Source organism: Bombina bombina, chromosome 8 (genome assembly GCF_027579735.1).
Source record: "Bombina bombina isolate aBomBom1 chromosome 8, aBomBom1.pri, whole genome shotgun sequence".
In the NCBI taxonomy this organism is placed as follows: Eukaryota; Metazoa; Chordata; class Amphibia; order Anura; family Bombinatoridae; genus Bombina; species Bombina bombina.
Window position 1 is genome coordinate 120,607,571 of NC_069506.1, and position 23,017 is coordinate 120,630,587.

General features: G+C 38.2%; 1 protein-coding gene across 8 annotated transcripts in view; it reads right to left on the bottom strand.

Moving 5' to 3' along the window:
- LOC128638537 (cyclin-dependent kinase 11B) overlaps positions 1-23,017 on the bottom strand; it is a 120,378-nt gene that overhangs the window by 65,323 nt on the left and 32,038 nt on the right. For 4 of the 8 annotated variants that reach the window (XM_053690552.1, XM_053690547.1, XM_053690548.1 and 1 more), the window contains exons 6-7: positions 19,085-19,188; positions 5,358-5,477 (exon numbers count right to left, since the gene is read on the bottom strand). In XM_053690552.1, coding sequence (XP_053546527.1) covers positions 5,358-5,477; positions 19,085-19,188 — 224 coding nt within the window. The remainder of the gene's footprint in view (positions 1-5,357; positions 5,478-19,084; positions 19,189-23,017) is intronic. The other 4 variants (XM_053690555.1, XM_053690553.1, XM_053690549.1 and 1 more) reach the window with 3 other exon arrangements.

A 23,017-nucleotide genomic window follows, 5' to 3' on the forward strand; every position in this document is an offset into this window, starting at 1 on the left:
ATAAAAATAAACTTTAGAAAAAAACGTGTGCCTTTAAGAAAAAGTGAACAATTTTCCAAAATGATCAAAAAACGTTAAATTATCTCAAAATTTAACCTAAGATCGTTGGTTTATCCAAAAATTACTGCACCCTGAAGCAAGGGCAGAAATAAGGCTCTAAAGTACAAATATTAATATTTAGCCAGTTTATAGACAAAAATACCCTCTGCACCTCGCCACAGCTCTGCTGTGGCGCCTACCTGCCCCCAGGGTACTTCAAAATAACTTTCCAACACTTCAGACCAGCTTGCACAGTCCAGGAGCCACCGGAGTTACTGCTTGCTGCTGCCTAGCCTGAAGGAAGTGCGCATCTGAGCGCACGAAAAAAAAGCCACGCCCCTTAAGGTCGATGCTGAAGTAGGCCCAAACACATGGAAAGCAGTTTCACACCTAAGTATAATCAGCTAGTGCCATACAACCCCTCAAATGCACCAGTAAATAAATATATAAATATCTGAAAAAACATTATGTATCGTTTTTTTATAATGCCCATAGTGTCACACAATGCCCATAAGTCAACCATTAAATTAAATAAAATTAGGGATTCCAGTAATACCCTTTATATAACATAGGAATACTGCTTACCCCATTCCCATACAGGGAAATAAATGCCAGCCAGTTCTGATATATCAAGTCTCTTCAGAAAAAAAGGCTGCACATACCTTAATGCTGCTTGTAGGATGAAACCGGTCCACACTGAAGATGTCTCATGGTTACCTTCAGAAGTCTTGTGGGAACCAGCGTACGGTACCATTTAAAATAAAAAACTTCTTGATTGAAGAAACTAAAACTAACACCTCACTTTACCATGTCTTCCTAGTATAACACAGGCAAAGAGAATGACTAAGGGTGGAGGGGATATATATATATATATATATATATATATATATATATATATATATATATATATATATATATATATATATCTGCTGTGGTGCTCTTTGCCACTTCCTGTTAGCAGGAGGTTAATAACCCACAAGTAAGGATGAAGTCCGTGGACTCGTCATATCTTTGTAAAAGAAAAAGCGATATCTTGCGCAGCAACTCCAGATGGAAATTGCAAGGAACCGCAGGACACTGCATGTGTGATAGAAAGTTTAATGAACACTTCCTTAATCAATCTGCCTCACCTATGGCAGAATAATTAAATATAAAACAATATCTTGCTCCGCAACTCCAGATGGAATTTGCGGAGAACCGCAGAGCACTGCATGTGTGTTATCAAATGTAATTTACCCTTACATAATAAATCTGACCCACATATGGCAGAATAATAGGCTTAACCTGTTTAATAAAAAAAAAGGCAACATATAGCAAGCGTTACTGTCTCTTTAAATTTTAAAGAGTCACTTTATTTTTATGCAGAAAATATTGAATAAATATGAGAGGACTTTAGTGATTGTCTAACTCTCTCTACACCGCAGTCTGAAGACGAGACCCTCGTTCCCAGCTGAGGCATCAGACAGCCCTTCTAGCCAATCTTGCCCCTGTCATGGCACTATCTTAAGCGCAAGAACTGCGACAAACATTTGCACCGTTTCTTCCGATAACCGGAAGTGATATGAAGGAAGTGCCCACTGCAGGGCGCACACTCTAAAGTTAAAATTCTCTGCTCCTCGCTATTGTCTTATAAGTGTAAGGAGGAAGTAGTGTATTTGGCGCCCATTATAAACTCCGCCCCTCATGGGCGTTTCACCAGCTATCTCCCGGTCGCCATTGTTTATGTAAAGGCACCGGGAGTAACAATATAAAATTTGTAAACTGCAAATAAAAACTGCTCAGTCTGCTATCTCTAAGAATAGCCTTACCGGGAGCAAGACAACAGACTGAACAGCTTCAGCTGCAACAGCTGTTCAGTCCGTCTATATCCTCTAGAACACATATTGACACACTCAATTTAGTCCCACTGTCAGCTCTAATATTAAATAAGACCGCAGGAGAGGAGACCCATGTCACCCCGTGCTTGCGTTCCAGCTGCCATAAAGTCTCCTGAGAGACGAAGGAGAAACTCAGCCCAAATTCAATGAGATCTAAATAAAGAAGTGCCCAAACTTTTTCTGAGATCCTTTACTCTTCCCAGAAAAAAAGTTAACACTTACCTCATCTTCTGCCTGGCAGCACGGCAGTTCCCAGGTTAAAGAGGTCCTCTCCCTCCCATGGCCCTGTAAATAAACGAAAATCCTGAATAAAATCCCTCAGGTTTTCTTGGTAAGGTCAGCAGAATATGGGAGGCGCAGTGAGAATTATGTCCCACCAGTTCCCATTGCTCGAAAGTCACCAAAAGCTCTACTGAAGAGACTGATATGGCTATGGCTACACCCTAGAACAAAGCAGCACACTCTGGCACTACTTTAAAAATTATAATAAACACTTGATTGAAGAATCTAAACTAACACCTCACTTTACCTCTTCCTATCACTAACGTAGGCAAAGAGAATGACTTGAGTGGGAGGGAGGAGCTATATATAGCAGCTCTGCCTCTTCCTGCTGACCAGGAGGTGAATATCCCATTAGTAAATAAGACGATCCGTGGACTCATCGTTTCATAAAAAAGAAGTGTGTGTGTGTGTGGACTGAGGCCACATTATCTTATTAAAACATTGCTCATTAGAAATTTACTTACATACAATATAACACTAAATATACTTTAATATATAATCTCTGAACCTGATAGGAATTAAAAGTCTTTCAGTTTTATCTAAATGCCTATTATCTAATCCTTGTCAAATCTAATCAATAGTTTTTGCTTAAGAAATAAAATGTTAAACCCTACTGATCCATAACAAAGCCAGGTGATTGGTGGTAACCATACAAAGGGTGAAAACAATGCATTGAAACAATGACATTACTATGTAACTCAAGCATTTAAATGGAAGGTCAGAGAAATCCTAATATAAAAGAAAGCCAAGAGAAGAAGAAAAAGGAAAAAAAATAAATATATCATTATGTGGTACTGATAACTGCAGCGTTTTACAGTGTACAACAGTTCAAATCGTTGCAAACAGGTGAAAGAACACAAACTGAAAGGGCCTCAAATATTTAAAGCTACTTAAAGTGGCAGTGAAGTCAGGATTAAACCTTCACGATTCAGATTGAACAGGGATTTTTAAACAACGGGTCGGGACCCATTACTGGGTTGCAGCACCATGTTTATTGGGTTGTGACCTGTGTGTGTTGTATGAGAGTGTATGTGGTGAGTGTGTGTGTCATTACCTTTTAAAAACACTTATAAGTTTGACTACAATCAGGAATAAGGTATGTACACATTTTAATCACTTTGCCAAAACGTGCAGCTATCGTGTATATGACTTTAGAAATGTACAGACCAAGCATTAAAAATAGGGTCGTGAAGGTATGTGTTATTATGGCACTGGGTCTTGGGGGAGGGGGGGGGAGAAATGTTTGAAGAAACCTGAGATAGAGTATGCAATTTTAAACAATTTATGTCTATTAACAAATTTACTCTCTTGGTATCCCTTTTCTGAATAGTAAATCTAGGCAGGCCAATAGGAACGTGCACATATCTTTATCATTCTATGCCAGTAGTGTATGCAACTATGTATAACCACTATAGACATTGTTGCAAACACTGCCAGTTGACTAAAGATACATGCACACGCCTGATACCAAGTGAACTAAGAAAAATTGCTTAAAATTTCAAGCTCTGTCTAATGTATTTAGGGCTGCAGAATCTGTTGGCGCTTTACAAATAACTGATAATAATTTAGGTTCAGATTTAACTTTACTGTCCCTTTAAGTAACATTTTTTTTTTTTTTTTTTTTTTTTTACATATGAACAATTTGTAACGTGTTAAAAACGTGTTTATCCACTGCAATGACCTTTCAAGTAATTGGAACGTTAATACTCAGCAATATAGCTTGCCCTCAATCAGTTAGTGAGCTGTGCACAAACATGCATTTTATATTTTTGTTGTACAATTACATTTAAGCAATTTAAAAAGCAAACAGCATGTTACAGGTATGATAGAAATTTTTTAGTTTCTTTATTGTAAAACTGAATATGTTGTTGAAATTAGTAAAATGAGGCTACGTTAACACTGGACAAGCAGAAATAAAGACGTAAGAGGAAATTAAGCAAAAAAAGGGAGGTAATGAGGGAGAGAGTCAATTAGCAAAAGGATGTCCATCAAGAGAGTTAAGAGTACAATATATCAAACACATGCCCTGGAAAGTTAAAGCTGTCAGTCACATTCACACATTACATTTGTATTCTGATTTGTTAGTTTATTTGCTGAATGAATACACACGTTACGTGTGCAGCCCAGGCTTGTTTTTGGGAAAAATATTCTCTAAACATAAATGTCAAGTCAAATCTGGAAGAACTCAAAAAAATGTTAAGATTACACCCTTAAAGTGAAAGTAAATCCTAGCGTTTTACAAACGCTATGATTGACTATTGAAACAAATAAAAGGGGACTTTCATTCATGAAGTATAAAGATACTTCATATAGAAAGCTCCTTTATTTGTTTCAATCGATCGCTGTTTTTAGCTGCTACAGCAGCCCATGGCGTAAAAATTTTTTTGCTAAGAGGTGACGTTTTCACCTCTTAGCCAATAGCCGTGCAGTAAATCCGGCTCCCACAGGCCCCAAGCCATTACTGCACGGCTATTGGCTAAGGAGGTGAAAACGTCACCTCTTAGCAAAACATTTTTTAGCCGTAGGCTGCTGTAGCAGCTAAAAACGGTGATAGACTGAAACAAAGGAGCTTTCTACATGAAATATCTTATACTTCATGAATCAAAGTCCCATTTATTTGTTTCAATAGTCAATCCTAGAGTTTGTAAAACGCTAGGATTTACTTTTACTTTAAGATAGTCCTCCCCAAACAGAGCAAAGAACTATTGCAGTAAAAATGGCAGTTTGTTAGTAGTTTACTAGTAAGCTAGAAGGCAAACAAAAGATCAAGAGTTTATTGTGGTACTGACATGTCTACCTTGTAAAACATTTTGCTTTCTTTAATCACTAATTTAAACATTCCTCATCCTATATCCTTATACAGTGTTTATTAAAAACCATGAATATAGAAACCACTCAAAAAAAATATATAAATAGTCAAACATTTTAATAATAAATATTGAATATGGAGATAAACATTTTTGGAAGGAACATCTTTTGAAAGACTTCTGTTATTTGATAATGTAGTTTGCCTTTTGCTGCCAAAAGAAATTGTGGTTTAGATATAGAGTGTTTGCTGCCGGCTCCTTTTGGCAGAGAAAGGGTTAAACATGTGCAACGCAGTACAGAATTGCTACAAGGATATTTCCATGAAAATTGGTTAGAAAAGCCAAAACTTACTTTGAGTGCTAAACTCTACAAGAATTCTTGCATCTGCAAAGTGTGTATTGTACTGCGTTCTGTCTCTCTCTTGCAAGAGGTCTAGCTTCCTGTGCTTTGGAAGCGCAGATCCTGTGAGCCCTGGAAGGCATGTTGTATAGATTGGTACACTAAACTGACATGAATTTTATAACTACCGAATAAGAAATAATAATCTGGAGGAGTATACCATGTAACATTTGCAGAGCATACACAAATTCATTTCTATATTGGGAAATAAATAAAATGTCATTGGCTCATTCTGTAGAACAATATAAAATTGTTCCAAGACAAAATAAAATAAAACAAACATTTCTAGTGATGTTGCTCTCCGTTTTGAGAGAGACAGGGCAAAATTCACTAAGCATCTCGCAACCTTTACAGTTTTACCAGGTCCTAGGTTCTTCCATGTATCAGATTGAATAAGGAATGTAGAGGAGTAGGTTTTACTGAATGTAATTGCCTAGGATTATCCAGTCATGTGGCCAGACTGAAGAGGCAGGTGAAGCTGGAGAATTTTGCCCACTGTCATGAGGAGACAACAGCTTTAACAGGTCAATCATGGGATTTAGGATGCTGTTCAGATAAATGCCCAGCTTTTAAAATATCACAAAAACATTTCATCCTTTGTAAGCCGGGACATAACTCCACACCATCTGTATTAAGACGAGACTAAAATAACCATAGGACAATGGTTCCCAAACCTGCTTTAAGTGCAGCCCAGGACTAGGATTTGGCGACGTTAAGGGGACTATAAGGGTTCCTCAAGCTACCCCTGGGCTTAGGATTACACCCCCCCCCCCTCTCCTGTATTGGCGGTACAACCAATAAGAAACATACAGCTCCCTAGACTTGAACACTGCGTTCTTCCTGGCTCTATGCTAGTAGGGCCACACTGAAATGGGGATCCCCACCCATTACAAGCTAAAGAAGTTTGGATATTGCCAGGAGCAAACCCTATGCTAATTTAAGAGGTAAGTTTACCACTTTTAAAAGACGATATACATATCACAACTTTCAAAACCAAGACATTGCCTTACATTAAAGGGCCATAATAGTCTAAAAATTATATGCTCTAACAAATTACCCGAGTAGTTATAGTCAGCTGTGTAACCAGCGCTACTCATTGGATCAGTGGCTGTTTCTGCTTGGGACCAGTAATACTCTGGGGGTACTGAGAGGTATTTAGACTGTTTAACCCTTTTGCAGGGTTTAAACACACAGCTTTAACATGTCATTTTTAGACTATTGTGGGCCTTTAAAGCAGATTTGGGAACCATTGTCCTTTGGTTATTTTAGCCTGATCATAACACAGGTGGTGTGGAGTGAAGTTATATGCAATACCTATCTTAAAGGGGACAGTAAACTCAAAATTAAACTTTCATGATTCAGATAAGTAAGCAATATTAAACAATTTTCCAATTTACTCCTATTAACCAATTTGCTTCATTCTCTTGGTATCTTTTGGTATCAGGATTAGCAATGCACTACTAGAAGCTAGCAACTGATTGGTAGCTGCACATATATGTCTCTTGTCACTGACTCACCTGATGTGTTTTTTTTTCATAATTCAGATAAAGCATGCAATTAAACAACTTTCTATTTTATTCTCAATACTCTTTATCTTTTGTTGAAAAGCAGGAATGTATGCTTAGGAGCCCATCCATTTCTGGAGCTCTATATGACAGCAGTTTTGCAAGAGCACTAGATGGTAGCACTATGCCTGCCATGTAGTGCTTCAGATGACTACCTAGGTATCTCTTCAGTGCAGATTATCATGGGAACGAAGCAAATTTGATAATAGAAGTAAATTGGAAACTTTTTTTTAAATGGTGTGATCTGAATCACAAAATAAACGTTTTGGGTTTCCTATCCCTTTAACTAGAGTTCCTGAAGACAAGTTTCATACATAGAGGGCCACGAACTGTGAAGAGGAACCCTGAGCTTGTTTTTTACACAAATTGCTGAGGATGATAACAGAACAACATGCGCTTCCCTGAATGCTCTCTAGCGATCACACAAACTGTGTATAAAATGTGTGTTTTACACAAAATAATGATCTAAAACTTTATCAATAAGAGTAGCAATACATTTCCATTGCAAGTAAGTTTTACCCTTTCCAGTATGTTACTTACTTTATTCTGCGTCAGATCTTTAAAGGGGACATGAAACCCAAAATTTTAATTTGATGATTCAGATAGAGAACACAATTTTAAACTAATTTCCAATTTACTTCTATTAACAAATGTGCTTAATCCTCTTTGTATCATTTAATGTAGGAAAAACAATGCACTGCTTGGAGCTAACTGAAAACAACAGATGAGACAATGACGTATGTGCAACCACCAATCAGCAGTGCATTGCTGTTCAGCCTACCTTGGTATGATTTTCAAAAAAGGATATCAAAAGAACAACGCCCTTTTGATATCAGAAGCAAATTGTAAAGTTGTTTACAACGCTATGTTCTATTTGAACCATGAAAGTTACATTTTGACTTAACACTCCCTTTAAGTATTACATCAAGTGCTCTGCAAGACAACTACACAATAATTCCCCTTCCTTAGCAAATTGTAAGGTAATAAAACTATATATTTTTATGGACTGATAACTATTACAAACTACATACATTTTATATCTTTTCATAAAATTTGCAAAAAGTTGTATACAGAAAATGAGCTGAATTAATGATTTCCCCCTAGATATGTTGGTTCTTTTTACATTAATAAGTGTATCAATATTACCAGAAAACACTGGCTACTAAAAAATAATAATGCATTGTCAGAAGGTATTTTCTATAGTTCTCTTTACTCGTAACAGTTTAAAAGTGACAGTAAATGCCTTGAGATTTTCATATACAAATATTATGTGTAGTAAAACAATTTTGCAATCTACTTTCATTATTTATTTTGCCCCTTCTAATACTCAGACCCAGAAAAGCACCCTAAAGACTTTGCAAGGCTAACCGTGATCCATACCTTTTTCTCTTATTGGATTTAACAAATAACATCTACAAAACAATGCACTTTATACTAGACGTGCATTTGGTTATTGGTTTTAATAACAAATGTCAAATATGGACCCAGGGAGAAGCATTTGGGTATTTTTTCGGTGCTGGATTTATGATCTGGATTTGCACAGATCTTTGTGTGTTGCACTTTCACACAAATAAATCCAGCCCCATAACAACCTAAATGCTGCTACCAGTGGCCATATTCACCATCTGTTTATAAAACCAATAGCTGAAGCATGTCTTCTTTATACTAATAGTGACCATAGCTAGCCTTGTAGTCTGCAGACTCAAACCTGGATTGGGTCCTCCAAAAAAAGCAAGCGGTGGGTGCAGTGTGGCTATTAAAAAACAAATGCAGAAAACTATGTTAATTTGTTTTAAATGTGTAGTCTTGGTTGATATTTAATAGTAAGACAACAAAATGTAATTACAAGGTGTTTACTGTCCCTTTGTGTATGGATTATGTCACTGGTTTTCAAACCTCTCCTCAGGCCTCCCCAACAGGCAAGGTTTTCAGGATTACCTTGGATCAGAGCAGGTGAAACAACCATGTTTACTAATCAGCTGATTATTTCACATGTTCTCCAGTTCAGATATCCTCAAAATGGCCTGTTAGGGAGGTCTAAGCACAGGTTTGAAAACCAGTGACATAATCCATACACTTTCCAATATGCAATTAAAAGAGCCTTTCAAATATTTCAAAATGTATTAGAAAGTTACAATCTTTAAGCTAACAACCCAATTGAAATTACCATTATTTCTAAATGAATTAATGCAGTCAGCCTATGGAGCTCGTTTTTTTTTCCCTGCTGTTCCAGAAGCACAGCCAGTCCAAAGTTGTAATGATCACTTCTATTAATCTTGAAGGTACTTGTTCACATTGCCAAAATGTACCGTGCCTGCAAGTAGTGAATCTGTCTGCCTGCCATTGCCACTTGCAATGCTGCATTGCACAGAGAAATTTAACATTGCACAAGAGGTTTCTTGTGCAATGCTGCCACCTGCTCCTGTACAACCAACTGCGCTAGAGCTGCACATGTCAATCACCCTGAAAGAGCGATTATCTTGGTGATTGATCTAGTCACCTGAGGTGGCGGAGAGCAAAAAGAAGCAGTTGCTGCTTCTTAAATATGTGGCAGCAGGCTTGCTTATGTGAACCTGCTCCACACAGCCAAAAAACTTAGAAATGCAGTCATAAATCTAGCCCTATGGATGGTTTTCCAGATCTAACACTTGTGCAAAGGCTGAGAATAGGCAGCATGAGGAATAAAAAAAATGGCAAACAAGTGGAGAGGACGCATAAGGTAAGTTGGGGTAAAGCGGGGTTGATTTTAGAAAATATTCCATTAACATAACTTGAATTTAAAAAAATAAATAATTCTCAGTTACTGTAAGGCAAGTATGGAAGGTTTATACTATTACACTTTAAGGGGCTTGTTTTGTGTCCCTTTAATATAAAGCAAATTCTTCGTCTTCAAAACAGTAATAACTCTTAAATTGTCAAACTTCATTTTCTTCCTATATTTTTATTTAATTAAAGCCAAGTTATTAGAGGCTTGTAGAGATAGAAGAATGAATAAATCACAATGAAGACTTAAAGGGACATGCCACCCACATTTTTTGTTTTATGATGTAGAAAGAGAATGCAATTTTAAACATCTTTCTAATTTACTTATATTATCTAATTTGTTTTATTCTCTTGATATTCTTTGATGAAAAGCATATCTAGATATGCTCACTAGCTGATGATTGGATGCTTCACATAGAACCTCGTGTGATTGGCTCACCATGTGCATTGCTTTTTCTTCAACTAAGGATATTTAAAAAATGAAGCAAAATAAATAATGGAAGTAAATTGTAATGTTTAAATTTCTATTCTCTATCTGAATCATGAAAGAAAGATTTTGGGTTTAGTGGCCCTTTAAGAGTTGGACTAGGCTTCATAAAAGTGCTATGGTATGGGATTCATTTGCGGTCTATTCAAACACGCGGAAACATATTTAACTATATTTCATGTTTTTAGTTCTGTTATTGCAATAGATCATTATTATTTTTTGGTCTCTACCAAAGCAGTTACCCATTAAAACATGGCTAGGGAAGAAACTAAGGGTTACATTTATTAAGTTGCGTTTGGCTATGTGAAGTGGGTTCGAATAAGAGCCCGCTGCCACATATTTAAGAAGCAGAAACGCTTCTTTTTCATATCCGCCATCAGAGGTGTCGAGATCAAATCACCCCGACACTTGCTCAATTGGTTGCGCCAGTGCATGGAGCAGCATTGCATAAGAATCCTCTTGTATAATGTTAAATTTTGCTGTGTGATGCAACAAGTGGCGATTGCAGATGGAAAGGTTCACACTACTTGTGAACCTGTTGCCTACAGGGATAGTACATTTTGCCCTAAGTCTGGCTAGCGGCAAAGAGACTACCCTGGTAGCATGTTGTTCTTATATAGATGTTACCTTGTGTAAAAAAGTCTCAGGGGAAGCCACAAACCTAGTAGAATGATTGAGTTATTCCAATTAGCCCTTTCTGGGTCTTCAAAAGTATAGCAAAAAGGGAAAAGATTAAAAACAGATGATCTAAACCAAAAGTTCAAGTCCTTTACAGCAATAAAACTTTTGTAAACTGGACAAAGACATTCCAAACGCTGACAGAAAAATAAAAAACATTTAGACGAAAAGTCACCATCTATTGAAAGAAACCCTTCTAGTGTATTTTGTTGCAGCATTTAATTTTATTTTCTAACCAATTCTATTTTTTTTTTTTACTATGAATTCAACCCCTACAAGAGAGTTGTTTAAAGATACACTTTACAAAGAAAACTGCAGGTCACTCAAGTAGAAAATGGAGAAAATAGTAATACGCAGGAGGGTAGGGAGGAAACTGAGGAATCACTGAAGCATAGCATTCGGCTTTAAAGCAACCTTAAAGGCCTCTAAAAGCCAAAATTAAAATGTCAGGATTCAGAAAGAGCATGCAAAAAAAAAAAAAAAAAAAAAATTTTGCAGAACGTAAACATTCTTTTTATATGCACACTTTGAGGCTCCAGCTCTTACCGAGTGTGTGCAAAAGTGCACAGTATCTATGTTTATGCATTTTGTGATTGGCTGATGGCTGTCACATGATACAGGCAGAGGGAAAATTGGATAAACGTTGAAACTTGCCAGAAAATCTTCTGCTACTCATTTTAAATTCAATGCAAGTGCTATTGCATTCTCTTTGTGTTGTATGCAGGTTAATTATTTAATTCTACTGTAATTAGTGGTCCTTTATTAATGTGGTTTGGATCTATAAGCCCTAGAGAGTTGCACAACGTGGGGCTGACTTTATATATAAACTTGTATACAAACAGCTAGCTTTTGAATATTCTTGCTAGTACTAAGTTTGGTTGGTTAGGAAATTGATATAAGAGATCCAAAAAAATATCCCACAAAAAGTAAAAAACTGGTAACATTACCATTATAAGACGGGTAGCACTATACTTCATTTTGCATGCAGGAAAGTCCTGCATATTATTTGGATCATCAACTCAATGTGTCGCATGAGAGAAATAATGTTTCACTGTTATGTTCGCCCATTCAACTGTAATGCAGATTTCTTTCTTTTGACACGGTGAGTCCACGGATCATCTAATTACTTATTGGGAATATCACTCCTGCCCAGCAGAAGGCAGGAAAGAGCACCACAGCAAAGCTGTTAAATATCACCTCCCTTCCCTCCAACCCCAGGCATTCTCTTTGCCTACGTTAGAGCAAGGAAGTAGTAAAGTTTAGGTGTTAGAAAGAAGATTCTTCAAGCAAGATTTTATAATTTTTTCAGCAGTGCAAGATTGCGCTGCTTTGTCCTAGGGTGTACCTGTAGTCCATATCAGTCTCTTCAGTAGAGCAGTGGTGGCTTTTAAGCAATGGGAACTTGTGGGGTAAAATCCTCACTGCGCCTCCCATATATTTAATGCTACCCTAACTCTGAAAGCCTGAGTAAGATTACTCAGTCTTTGTTTTCTTCCACAGGCCCATGTGAGGGAACATGCCTCTCAAACCTAGTGAGCTGCCTTGCTGCCTGGCAAATTTCTAAAGGTAAGTGCTAACTTTATATTTTCTGGGAGCATATACAGAAAAAAGATGGCACTTTAAAGTCAGTAAGTCCCTTGGATTAGGGGATCATTTTATTATTGGCAGTTTGGCAAGCACTGGGGACGGGGAGATAGACTCAGACGTGGTGTTTTACTTTTTATTATACTCCCGACGGCTTGACAAAACATTTAGACGACCGGGAGGTTAATTTTGTAACTCCCACGATGGGCGGGGTTAGCTGAGGCGGCTATTTTCTGGTGCGCTTTTTTTCCCTACACTTCCTGTGTTCCGGAGCGGAGATAGCTTAGTTGCAGATTATTAGCAGTGTTGTGGTTACCGGACTGCAATTTACAGAGAGAAAAGTTGAGTCCAGATTATCTAACTGAATATTCACTCCGTTGTCAGGTAAGAACCTCAGCAAAGCTAAAGCTGAGGTGTAGAGGTTGTTTGGAGTGTTTTTATGATGCACTATTTTCCTGCAGAAAAATAAAGCAGTTTTGTTTTAAAATTTAAAGGAACAGTAACTTTTTTGTGTGTGGTATTTTCTAAATAAAATATCAGTTTATTTGTTTATTCTGTTTATTTGTGAATAAAGATGGAACAAGAGGCCCTGCAGGATGTTACATGTTCTTTATGTTTTAATGCTAACGAGGAACCACCAATCCCTTTCTGTTCCCCATGTATTGAAAGAACTTTGCATTACAGGGATAGACTTTTTTCTGAGCCAACATTGTCTAGGGCGGATGCTGTTCAGGAGTCTTCTGACAATGTTCAAGATTTCTGAGATTCGCATTTCTAGACAAACACTTCCAGTTTGTGGCTCTTCCATTCGGCCTTGCCACAGCTGCCAGAATCTTTTCAAAAGTTCTGGGATCCCTCTTGGCGGTGCTCTGGTTGCGGGGCATTACAGTGGCGGCTTATCTGGACGACATTCAGATTCAGACGCCATCCTTTCCACAAGCAAAATCCCACGCGGAAATGTTATCCTTCCTGCAATCTCACGGATGGAAGGTGAATTTGGAAAAGCGTTCCTTCGTTCCAACTACAAGGGTAGTTTTCTTGGGAACCATAATAGATTCCTTATCAATTAAACTTTTCTGACAGAAGTCAGGAAATCAAAAGATTTTTGATTCTTGTCTAGCGCTTCAATCCTCTCCTAGGTTTATCAGTGGCTCAATGTATGGAGGTAATCGGTCTGATGGTAGCGGCCATGGACATCATCCCATTTGCCCGTTTCCACCTCAGACCTCTGCAGTTATGCATGCTCAGGCAGTGGAACGGAGATTATGCGGATCTGTCTCCACAATTACATCTGGATCAGGAGACAAGGGATTATCTTCTTTGGTGGTTGTCTCAGGATCATCTCTCCAAGGGAACCTTCTTCCGCAGACCCACCTAAGTGACTGTGACAACGGACGACAGCCTACTAGGATCGGGAGCAGTCTGGGGCTCTCTAAAGGCTCAGGGAACATGGACTCGGACGGAGTCTGTTCTGCCCATAAACATTCTGGAACTGAGAGTGATCTTCAATGCTCTTCTGGCCTGGCCTCAGTTAGCCTCGGCCCGGTTTACCAGGTTCCAGTCGGACAACATAACTTTAGTGGCTTACATCAATCATCAGGGGGGAACTCGGAGTTCCTTAGCCATGACAGAGATAGCCAAGATAATTCAGTGGGCAGAGAACCACAACTGCTGTCTGTCGGCGATCCACATTCCAGGAGTGGACAACTGAAAGACGGATTTTCTGAGCAGACAGACTTTTCACCGTGGGAACTCCATCCGGAAGTGTTTTCCAGCTTGGTTCTCAAATGGGGAGAGCCGGAACTGGATCTCATGACATCTCGACAGAATGCCAAGCTTCTGAGGTACGGGTCGAGGTCCAGGGATCCTCAGGCGGTACTGATAGATGCTCTGGCGGTGCCTTGGAACTTCAGTCTTCCATACCCATTTGCCCCGTTCGCTCTTCTGCATCGGGTCGTTGCTCAAATCAAACAGGAGAGGGCATCAGAGATCCTCATCGCACCAGCGTGGCCTTGCAGGATCTGGTATGCAGACCTAGTTGAGATGTCATCTCTTCAACCTTGGAGACTTCCATTGAGGAAGGACCTTCTACTTCAAGGGCCCTTCCTCCATCCAAATCTAATTTCTCTGAAGCTGACTGCTTGGAGACTGAACGCTTAATTTTATCTAAGCATGGTTTTTCTGAGTCGGTCATTGAGACCATGATTCAGGCTCGTAAGCCTGTGACTAGAAAGTTTTACCATAAGATATGGTGTAAATATCTGCATTGATGTGAATTCAAAGGTTACTCTTGGAGTAGAGTTCAGATTTCTAGAATTTTGTCTTTTCTCCAAGAGGGTTTGGAGAAGGGTTTATCGGCAAGCTCCTTTAAGGGTCAAATATCTGCCTTGTCTATTTTATTGCATAAACATCTGGCGGATGTACCAGACGTGCAATCGTTGTCAGGCCTTGGTCAGAATCAGGCCTGTGTTTAAACCGGTTACTGCTCCCTGGAGTCTTAACCCTGTTCTTAAGGTTCTTCAACAGGCTCCGTTTGAGCCTATGCATTCCTAAGATATTTAACTGTTGTATTGGAATGTTTTGTTTCTGGTGGCTATTTCATTTGCTCGACAAGTTTCAGAACTCTCAGCATTGCAGTATGAGTCTCCTCACCTTATTTTTCATTCGGATAAGGTTGTTTTGCATACTAAGTTAGGGTTTCTCCCTAAAGTAGTTTCAGATCGGAACATCAGGAGATTGTTGTTTCTTCTTTGTGTCCTAATCCTTCTTCTCAGAAGGAACGTTTTGCTGCACAATCTAGACGTGGTTCATGCATTGAAATTCTATTTACAGGCGACTAAGGATTTTCGTCAGTCATCTGCTCTGTTTGTGGTTTTCTCTGGAAAACGTAAAGGACAGAAAGCTACGGCTACTTCTCTTTCTTTGTGGCTGAAGAGTATCATTCGTTTGGCCTATGAAACTGCTGGACAGCAGCCTCCTGAGAGAGTTACAGCTCATTCTACGAGGGCCGTTTCCTCTTCCTGGGCATTCTAAAATGAAGCTTCTGTGGAACAGATTTGTAAGGCTGCAACTTGGTCCTCTCTTCACACTTTTTCTAAATTCTATAAATTTGATACTTTTGCCTCGGCTGAGGCTTCTTTTGGGAGAAGGGTTCTTCAAGCAGTGGTGCCTTCCGTTTAGGTTCCCTGTCTTGTCCCTCCCTTATCATCTGTGTCCTCTAGCTTGGGTATTGATTCCCAATAATAGATGATCTGTGGACTCACCGTGTCATTAGAAAGAAAACGAAATTTATGCTTACCTGATAAATGTATTTATTTCTCGACACTGAGTCCACGGCCCGCCCTGTTTTCTTAAAGACAGGTTTTGTTGGTATGTTATAAACTTTAGACACCTCTGCACCTTGTTGCTTCCTTTCTCTCCTTTGCTTCGGTTGAATGACTGGGGTTGGAGGGAAGGGAGGTGGATATTTAACAGCTTTGCTGTGGTGTTCTTTGCCGCCTCCTGCTGGGCAGGAGTGATATTCCCAAAAGTAATTAGATGGTCCGTGGACTCACTGTGTCATGTAAGCATAAATTTCATTTTTTTAACCAAGATCACCAAATTTTTATGCAAGACCATGTGCTCCTTAAAAGCCAATGAAAAAAAGTTACCACCCTCTTAATTATTGTAAGACTGCAAAAAAGTATTTTAGGTGGTTTTCGAATATTTAAAATGTGCTCTTTTAAATGCATTATTGAAATTACTCAGGATATACATATGGCGGTTTTATTTTACTTAAATGGGGCATTGTGCACAAAAAAATATCAATCTTGAAATAAATGAAGTAAACATTGTCTAAATTTAAAGTGAAACTAACGCAGCAGTATCAGTTTGTACTTAATGCTAAAAGGAACACTAAAATCAAAATTAAAACTTTCATGATGCAGATAAAGCACAACTTTCCAATTCACTTCTATTATCAAAAGCATGCAGAATCTTTATATGCACACTCCTACTGGGCATGTGCAAGAATTCACAGTATATGCATTTTGTGATTGGCTAAGTGCTTTAGCTTTGTTTTTGTATTACACATTTGTTGAATATGCATTTCAAGGGATAGAAAGGTCAAAATTGAAAAATGCATGGGTGAATTTCACTGTGAAATAGAAGCATTTTTGAAATATACTTCCATCACCAAAAATGCTTCTAGCAAAATGATTAGTTTTTCTGTGGCTTCGCACATATCCTGTGAGGGCCTGTGGACCAGTATTTAAACACTATAGCAGTGGCTTGTATGACACTAAATTATGTCTTCAGAAGCAATACACACCACCGCTCTCATGGTGTTTGAATACTGGTAAATGGGCCCTCACAGGATATGTGCGTATGCTGCAGAAAAACAGAATTTATGCTTACCTGATAAATTACTTTCTCCAACGGTGTGTCCGGTCCACAGCGTCATCCATTACTTGTGGGAAATGTTCTCCCCAACAGGAAAAGGCAAGGAGAGCACACAGCAAGAGCTGTCCATATAGCTCCCCCTCTGGCTCCGCCCCCCAGTCATTCGACCGACGGTTAGGAGAAAAAGGAGAAACTATAGGGTGCTGTAGTGACTGTAGTGTATAAAGAAAAAAAATTTCAACCTGATTAAAAAAACCAGGGCGGGCCGTGGACCGGACACACCGTTGGAGAAAGTAATTTATCAGGTAAGCATAAATTCTGTTTTCTCCAACATTGGTGTGTCCGGTCCACGGCGTCATCCATTACTTGTGGGAACCAATACCAAAGCTTTAGGACACGGATGAAGGGAGGGAGCAAATCAGGTTACCTAAACAGAAGGCACCACAGCTTGCAAAACCTTTCTCCCAAAAACAGCCTCCGAAGAAGCAAAAATATCAAATTTGTAGAATTTGTAAAAAGTGTGCAGAGAAGACCAAGTCGCTGCCTTACGTATCTGGTCAACAGAAGCCTCGTTCTTAGAGGCCCATGTGGAAGCCACAGCCCTAGTAGAGTGAGCTGTGATACGGTCAGGAGGCTGCCGTCCGGCAGTCTCATAAGCCAAGCGGATAATGCTTTTCAGCCAGAAAGAGAGAGAGGTAGCAGTAGCTTTTTGGCCTCTCCTCTTACCAGAGTAAACGACAAACAAGGATGAGGTTTGTCTAAAATCTTTTACCACAAACTCCTCGCCATCCCCGTGGTAGATGCTACTTGTTCAGAGCGGCAAGGATAATGACTGGGGGGCGGAGCCAGAGGGGGAGCTATATGGACAGCTCTTGCTGTGTGCCCTCCTTGCCTTTCCCTGTGGGGGAGAACATTTCCCACAAGTAATGGATGACGCCGTGGACCGGACACACCAATGTTGGAGAAAACAGAAATAACTCTTACTAGAAGCATTTCTTGTGAAGGAAGTTTGCTGTAAAAATGCTTGTATTTCAAATTAAAATGTATGCACTTTTGAATTTTGACCTTTCTATCCCTTTAATGTTCATTGCACAGTAACGATTTGCCAATGCACATTAGCAAGAAGAACACAATTGATACTGCTATTCGTTTAAATTTATAGGCAAAAAAAATATATATTTCAATGTTTTGTGATGCTAAATTTTCATGAAGATGGTTAGAAAGAATAATAATTTGTTACCGGCTGAACAAACATGCAACATGTAAACTAAGCCAGCTACAGAATTGAGTTATAGCTGCTGTTTCAGTGTAGCAATGACTCATAACATACTAGTCACTGAGTACATACAGAACAAGGGAGAGTAAGCGAAAACTCTTACAACTCAATGTACTATATGCATGTTGATTTGATGCAGTATGTAGCACACCATAATACAATGTGGTTTCTAGCATTCTGTTATAAATCTAACAATTGTTTGTCATCTCAAAACAATTTTCTCTGCTAAAAAAAAAAAAAAACACCCAGAACATTGTTCTATCCTGTTGATACAGCAAATTCTCTGTAGTTGGAAGAAATGCTGAAGAGGAATTTAGCAACATATGTTTTCCAACTTACTTCTGTTATCAACATTGTTTTGTTCAATTAGAATCCTTTGCTGAAAAGTAAAACCGAGGTAGGCTGGTAGGTGCTTTGGAGCATGCATGTATCTTTAGCAGTCTATAGCAGCTGTGACTGCAACTATGTACAACTGCCATAATCATTGTTGCAAACACTGTTGCCATATGGCTAAAGACAACACGTGCACCCTCCTGAGACCACCTAGGAGTACTATAACAAAGCATTCTAAGAGAACTAAGCAAAATTGATAATAGAACTAAACTGGAAAGTTTTTTTGTTTCTTTAAATGTCATGCTATATTTAATCTATTTATGTTTATTTTGACTTTAATGTCCCTTTAAGGTACTGTACATTAAAACACACTGACAAAAAATAGCTTACCAGTGAACCTTTGTTCTACATTCCCTAACGAGAAACTCTCACCAAAACGTTCTCTAAGTATTTAAAGCTTTAGGTTGATTACATCCTTTAAGCACGGTTTACATTATAGAATAGTTTTAGTCTATGGAACTTCATGTCCTGAAAGTCTAAAACGGTATTATATGATCAGAGCCAGACTTGCTGTACGCTCACAGTAAACAAGAGATTTAAGATGTCTGGGTACCTTCACGCCTGCGTCTCTCGTCTGCTCTCCTCTCTCGTTCTTTTTGTTCCTTTACTTTCTTTTCACGTTCACGCTTACGTTCCAACTGTTCCAATCGGTCCCTACAAATGTTTTAAACATCTTAGGTAAAGTTAACATGAAAAGATAATGAATGTGTAAAACAATTTGTTTGTGTTAATGCAAATATTTCCAGTTGTAACAAATACCTTGTATTACAAACATATAAAGAAAACACATATCCAGCTTTACTAAGATCCTTTATGACTTATGATATGTGGTAAAGTGTCTAATGGATTTAAAATAAATTATAAACCACCAAAAACAGACTTTTATACATAAAGCTAAACAATCCTGACTTATGATGAAAGATCTAAAAAACAAAACAAAACAAAAAAATACACAAAAAACTGAGCTTTATAAAAAACAACATAGAATTTAACTGCGGATATATATTACATACACACATATGTATATATCCAAAGGTAGAATATACAGTGATCTGAGATGTCATTGCAGAAAATGCAGCATGTCTGCAGAAAGAACATGACACATGCAGGAACCATTAGCACTTTCACTTTGCAGCACTGCTCCACATTCAACTGTTTTCTACAAACAGCGCTTTGCTCTGGCTGCACTGTGTAAGTTTTCCTTAACACAGTGCATCCAGAGCAAAATGCTGCTTGAAAAGAACAGTCAAATATGGAGCAGTGCTGCAAAGCAGCAGTGCATTTATTGTTGACTGGCTCTCAACCCCACCTCCAGCCTTTCCTGGTCTGCAAAGCTGTGACTTTTGAATGTAAGATGTTCTTGTGAGTAATGCACCATTTCTATAACTACTTTTCTACCTTGTGATGTTAGACTAAGCAAAAAGTAAACAAATGAGACATTTGAAAAACTTTGCTTTACTCTCCAGTTAATCAACACAATGCAATTGAACTGGTGCTTTAGTGTAACTGCCTAATTTAAAATTGAATATATTTATATATATATATATATATATATATATATATATATATACACACATACACACACACACACACACACACACATACAGATATACACACACATGTGTTCTCCACATTAGATTTTGCTAGCTGGGTGGCATTATAAAGTAGCCAGGTGGGGGAAGTGTAATACTTTGTCATAACATTTTCTGGTTAACTCTTCCATTTTTAAAATCATTTCCATAATGTTAGCAATATTTTAGATGCAGTTTAATTCATTGGTTATAATGAAGTTGCGCTATAATTATTTTTTTTTATAGGAATATGAAATTCAAATAACCGCTGCTCTGCTGCCCACTTCAAAAGTAAATTTTTCTGTGAGCTAATTGTTTGAATTGTTCTCCAATCAGTGCTCTCCCCATATGGCACTTTTCTTATAGCTATAGCAGTGATTGGAGAACAATTCAAACTGTTAGCTCACAGAAAAATTTACTTTTGAAGTGGGTGGCGGTGCAAAGGGTATTTGAATTTCATATCTATATATAAAAGGAAGTTATAACGCATCTTCATTTCAACTAATGAATTAAACTCCATCTAAAATATCACTAACATTCCAGATTAGGTACGGTTTACCATAGCTTATATACACACACACTATTTATTACATAGAAAAGGAAGCACAGCAGTCAATGCCTACAGCCCCAGAAGCTGGTAACAAAGAATATAGAAACTAGAGCTCAACCCCAGTATAAAGTCTTAGCCTGCTCGGCCAGTACCTCAATCTGGTAAGTAAAACCGCCCCCATAGAGAATAGGGACCTAGCCCAGATAATTAAGTGATGGACGAAGAAAAAAAATAAAAAAATGAAGGGACTGATAACAGAAGCCATCTTTAAGGTGGCAAAAAAAAAAAAAAAAAAAAAAGGGGTCAATTGTATTCCATCTTCTTTAGAAAAAGGTGTCACCTCATTATAGCTAAGTGAGTCGGTTTAATAGGATGAAAAAATGCACTGCCAGAAAGTGCTGCCCATCTAAATGAAAGAGTTAAATCACAAGTTACGGTGAAGCTGCACCAATTGTGAATTTATGATTGCATGTATTATTGTACATGGAAAATATCCATTAAAGGGACATGATACCCAAATGTTGAAACACTTGAAAGTGATGCAGCATAGCTCTTCCTATGTAAAAAAAAGGAAGATATATTTTACCTCAAAATTTCCTCAACCACATCCCATTGAAAAGGGTCCTTTAGCAGCCAATCAGGATGCTAGTCCCGGGACTTGCAAGGGAGCGTGCATCTGTCATGTGCAGCACAGTCATTTTCCCACTTAGTTTAAAGGGACAGTCTAGTAAAAAAAAAAAAAAAACTAAATGTATGCTTACCTGATAAATTTCTTTCTTTCCGGATATGGTCCACGGCTTGAGTAATTACTGTTGGGAATATTACTCTTGGCCAGCAAAGAGCACCACAGTTAAACTGCTAAGTATCACTCCCTTACCCACAACCCCCAGTCATTCGACCGAAGGGATATGGAGAAAAAGGAGTAACACAAGGTGTAGAGGCACCTGAGGAACAACTGTCTTAAAATAAAGGGTGGGGCCATGGACTCACCATATCCGGAAAGAAATTTATCAGGTAAGCATAAAAAATGTCTTTCCTAAGATATGGTGAGTCCACGGCTTGAGTAATTACTGTTTGGAGCCAATACCCAAGCTAGAGGACATGGATACATAGGGAGGGACAAGAGAGGCAGTCTAAAACACTTAAAGAACCTTTCTTCCAAAAGAAGCCTCGAGCCGAGGCAAAAGTATCAAATTTGGAAAAATTATGTAGAGAAGACCAAGTTGCAGCCTTGCAAATTTGTTCCACAGAAGCGTCATTTTTTTTATATTTAGCAGATTTTCAAACATACATAAAACATAAAAAGAAGTACTTAATAAACCAAATATGTGGAGATGCAGCTCCAAATTGTACTATAGCTTTCAAAGAGACGCAGCTTCACTTTAAGGAAAAAAATAAAAATATATTACAAATACATTCTTATTGAGTTTTCTCCTTTATAGGTAGATAGTAAAAAGTGTGTTGCCTTATTCTTCCATACGTTCTTGAGCTTTCTTACATAAACATCACCTATACACTAAAACCAAATAATCTGTAAACGCAGCTCCTGCTCATGTTTAAACCTTCTAGGAGACGCAGCTCAAAAAAAAAAAGAAGTCCCCTTGCACCCTCCGCCTTCCAATCCCCTTGATTGTTAATTATACCTGTCCCCCAATCCCTCTCTCCTCCATTGTTGCTGGAGTTATTCTCCTAATATTAGGAGAAAGAATGCAGTTAAATTCTGTAGAGGGGCTATAAAGTGGATCTGGGTTATAAGAGGCCATGTTAAGATAACTTTTAACCATTTACAGAAATATAGTCTGAGGTATTTTTCTTGCATTAGTTTATTATCTTGCATTTCTAGTATCATTTGTAATTTCATAGTCTCAACAAACTGTGCAATACTAGGAGGGCGTAAGGATTTCCATTCTCTGAATATTAGATTCTGTGCTGCCAAAATGGTCAAGTTAATTAGCTGTTGGTCTCCTTCCCATATGGGGTTTGATAATAGAAAAAATATATAGTACAGGGTAATCTCAAAACTACGCTTAGTTATATTTTTCAACCAAAAGTTTACCTTACGCCAATACTGTCCTGTTTTGGGGCAATCCCACAAGCAATGCTTTATATCGGCCTTATCCCCTTTACATTTATAACACTTACTTTTTTGGTTATTCTGTGTCCACTTATTTATTCTATCTGGTGTATAATAATAGTTTTTGATCATTTTCGCTTGTGATTCCCTCCAACTAATTATTGCTGTGGCTTTTTCGGCAAGGATAATACTTTGATATATCCTGTGGCACTAAATCCGGAAAATATTTATCAAAGCCCCTTTTCAACTTGTTAAGATAGTCCTGACCATCTTTAATTAATCATTTATACC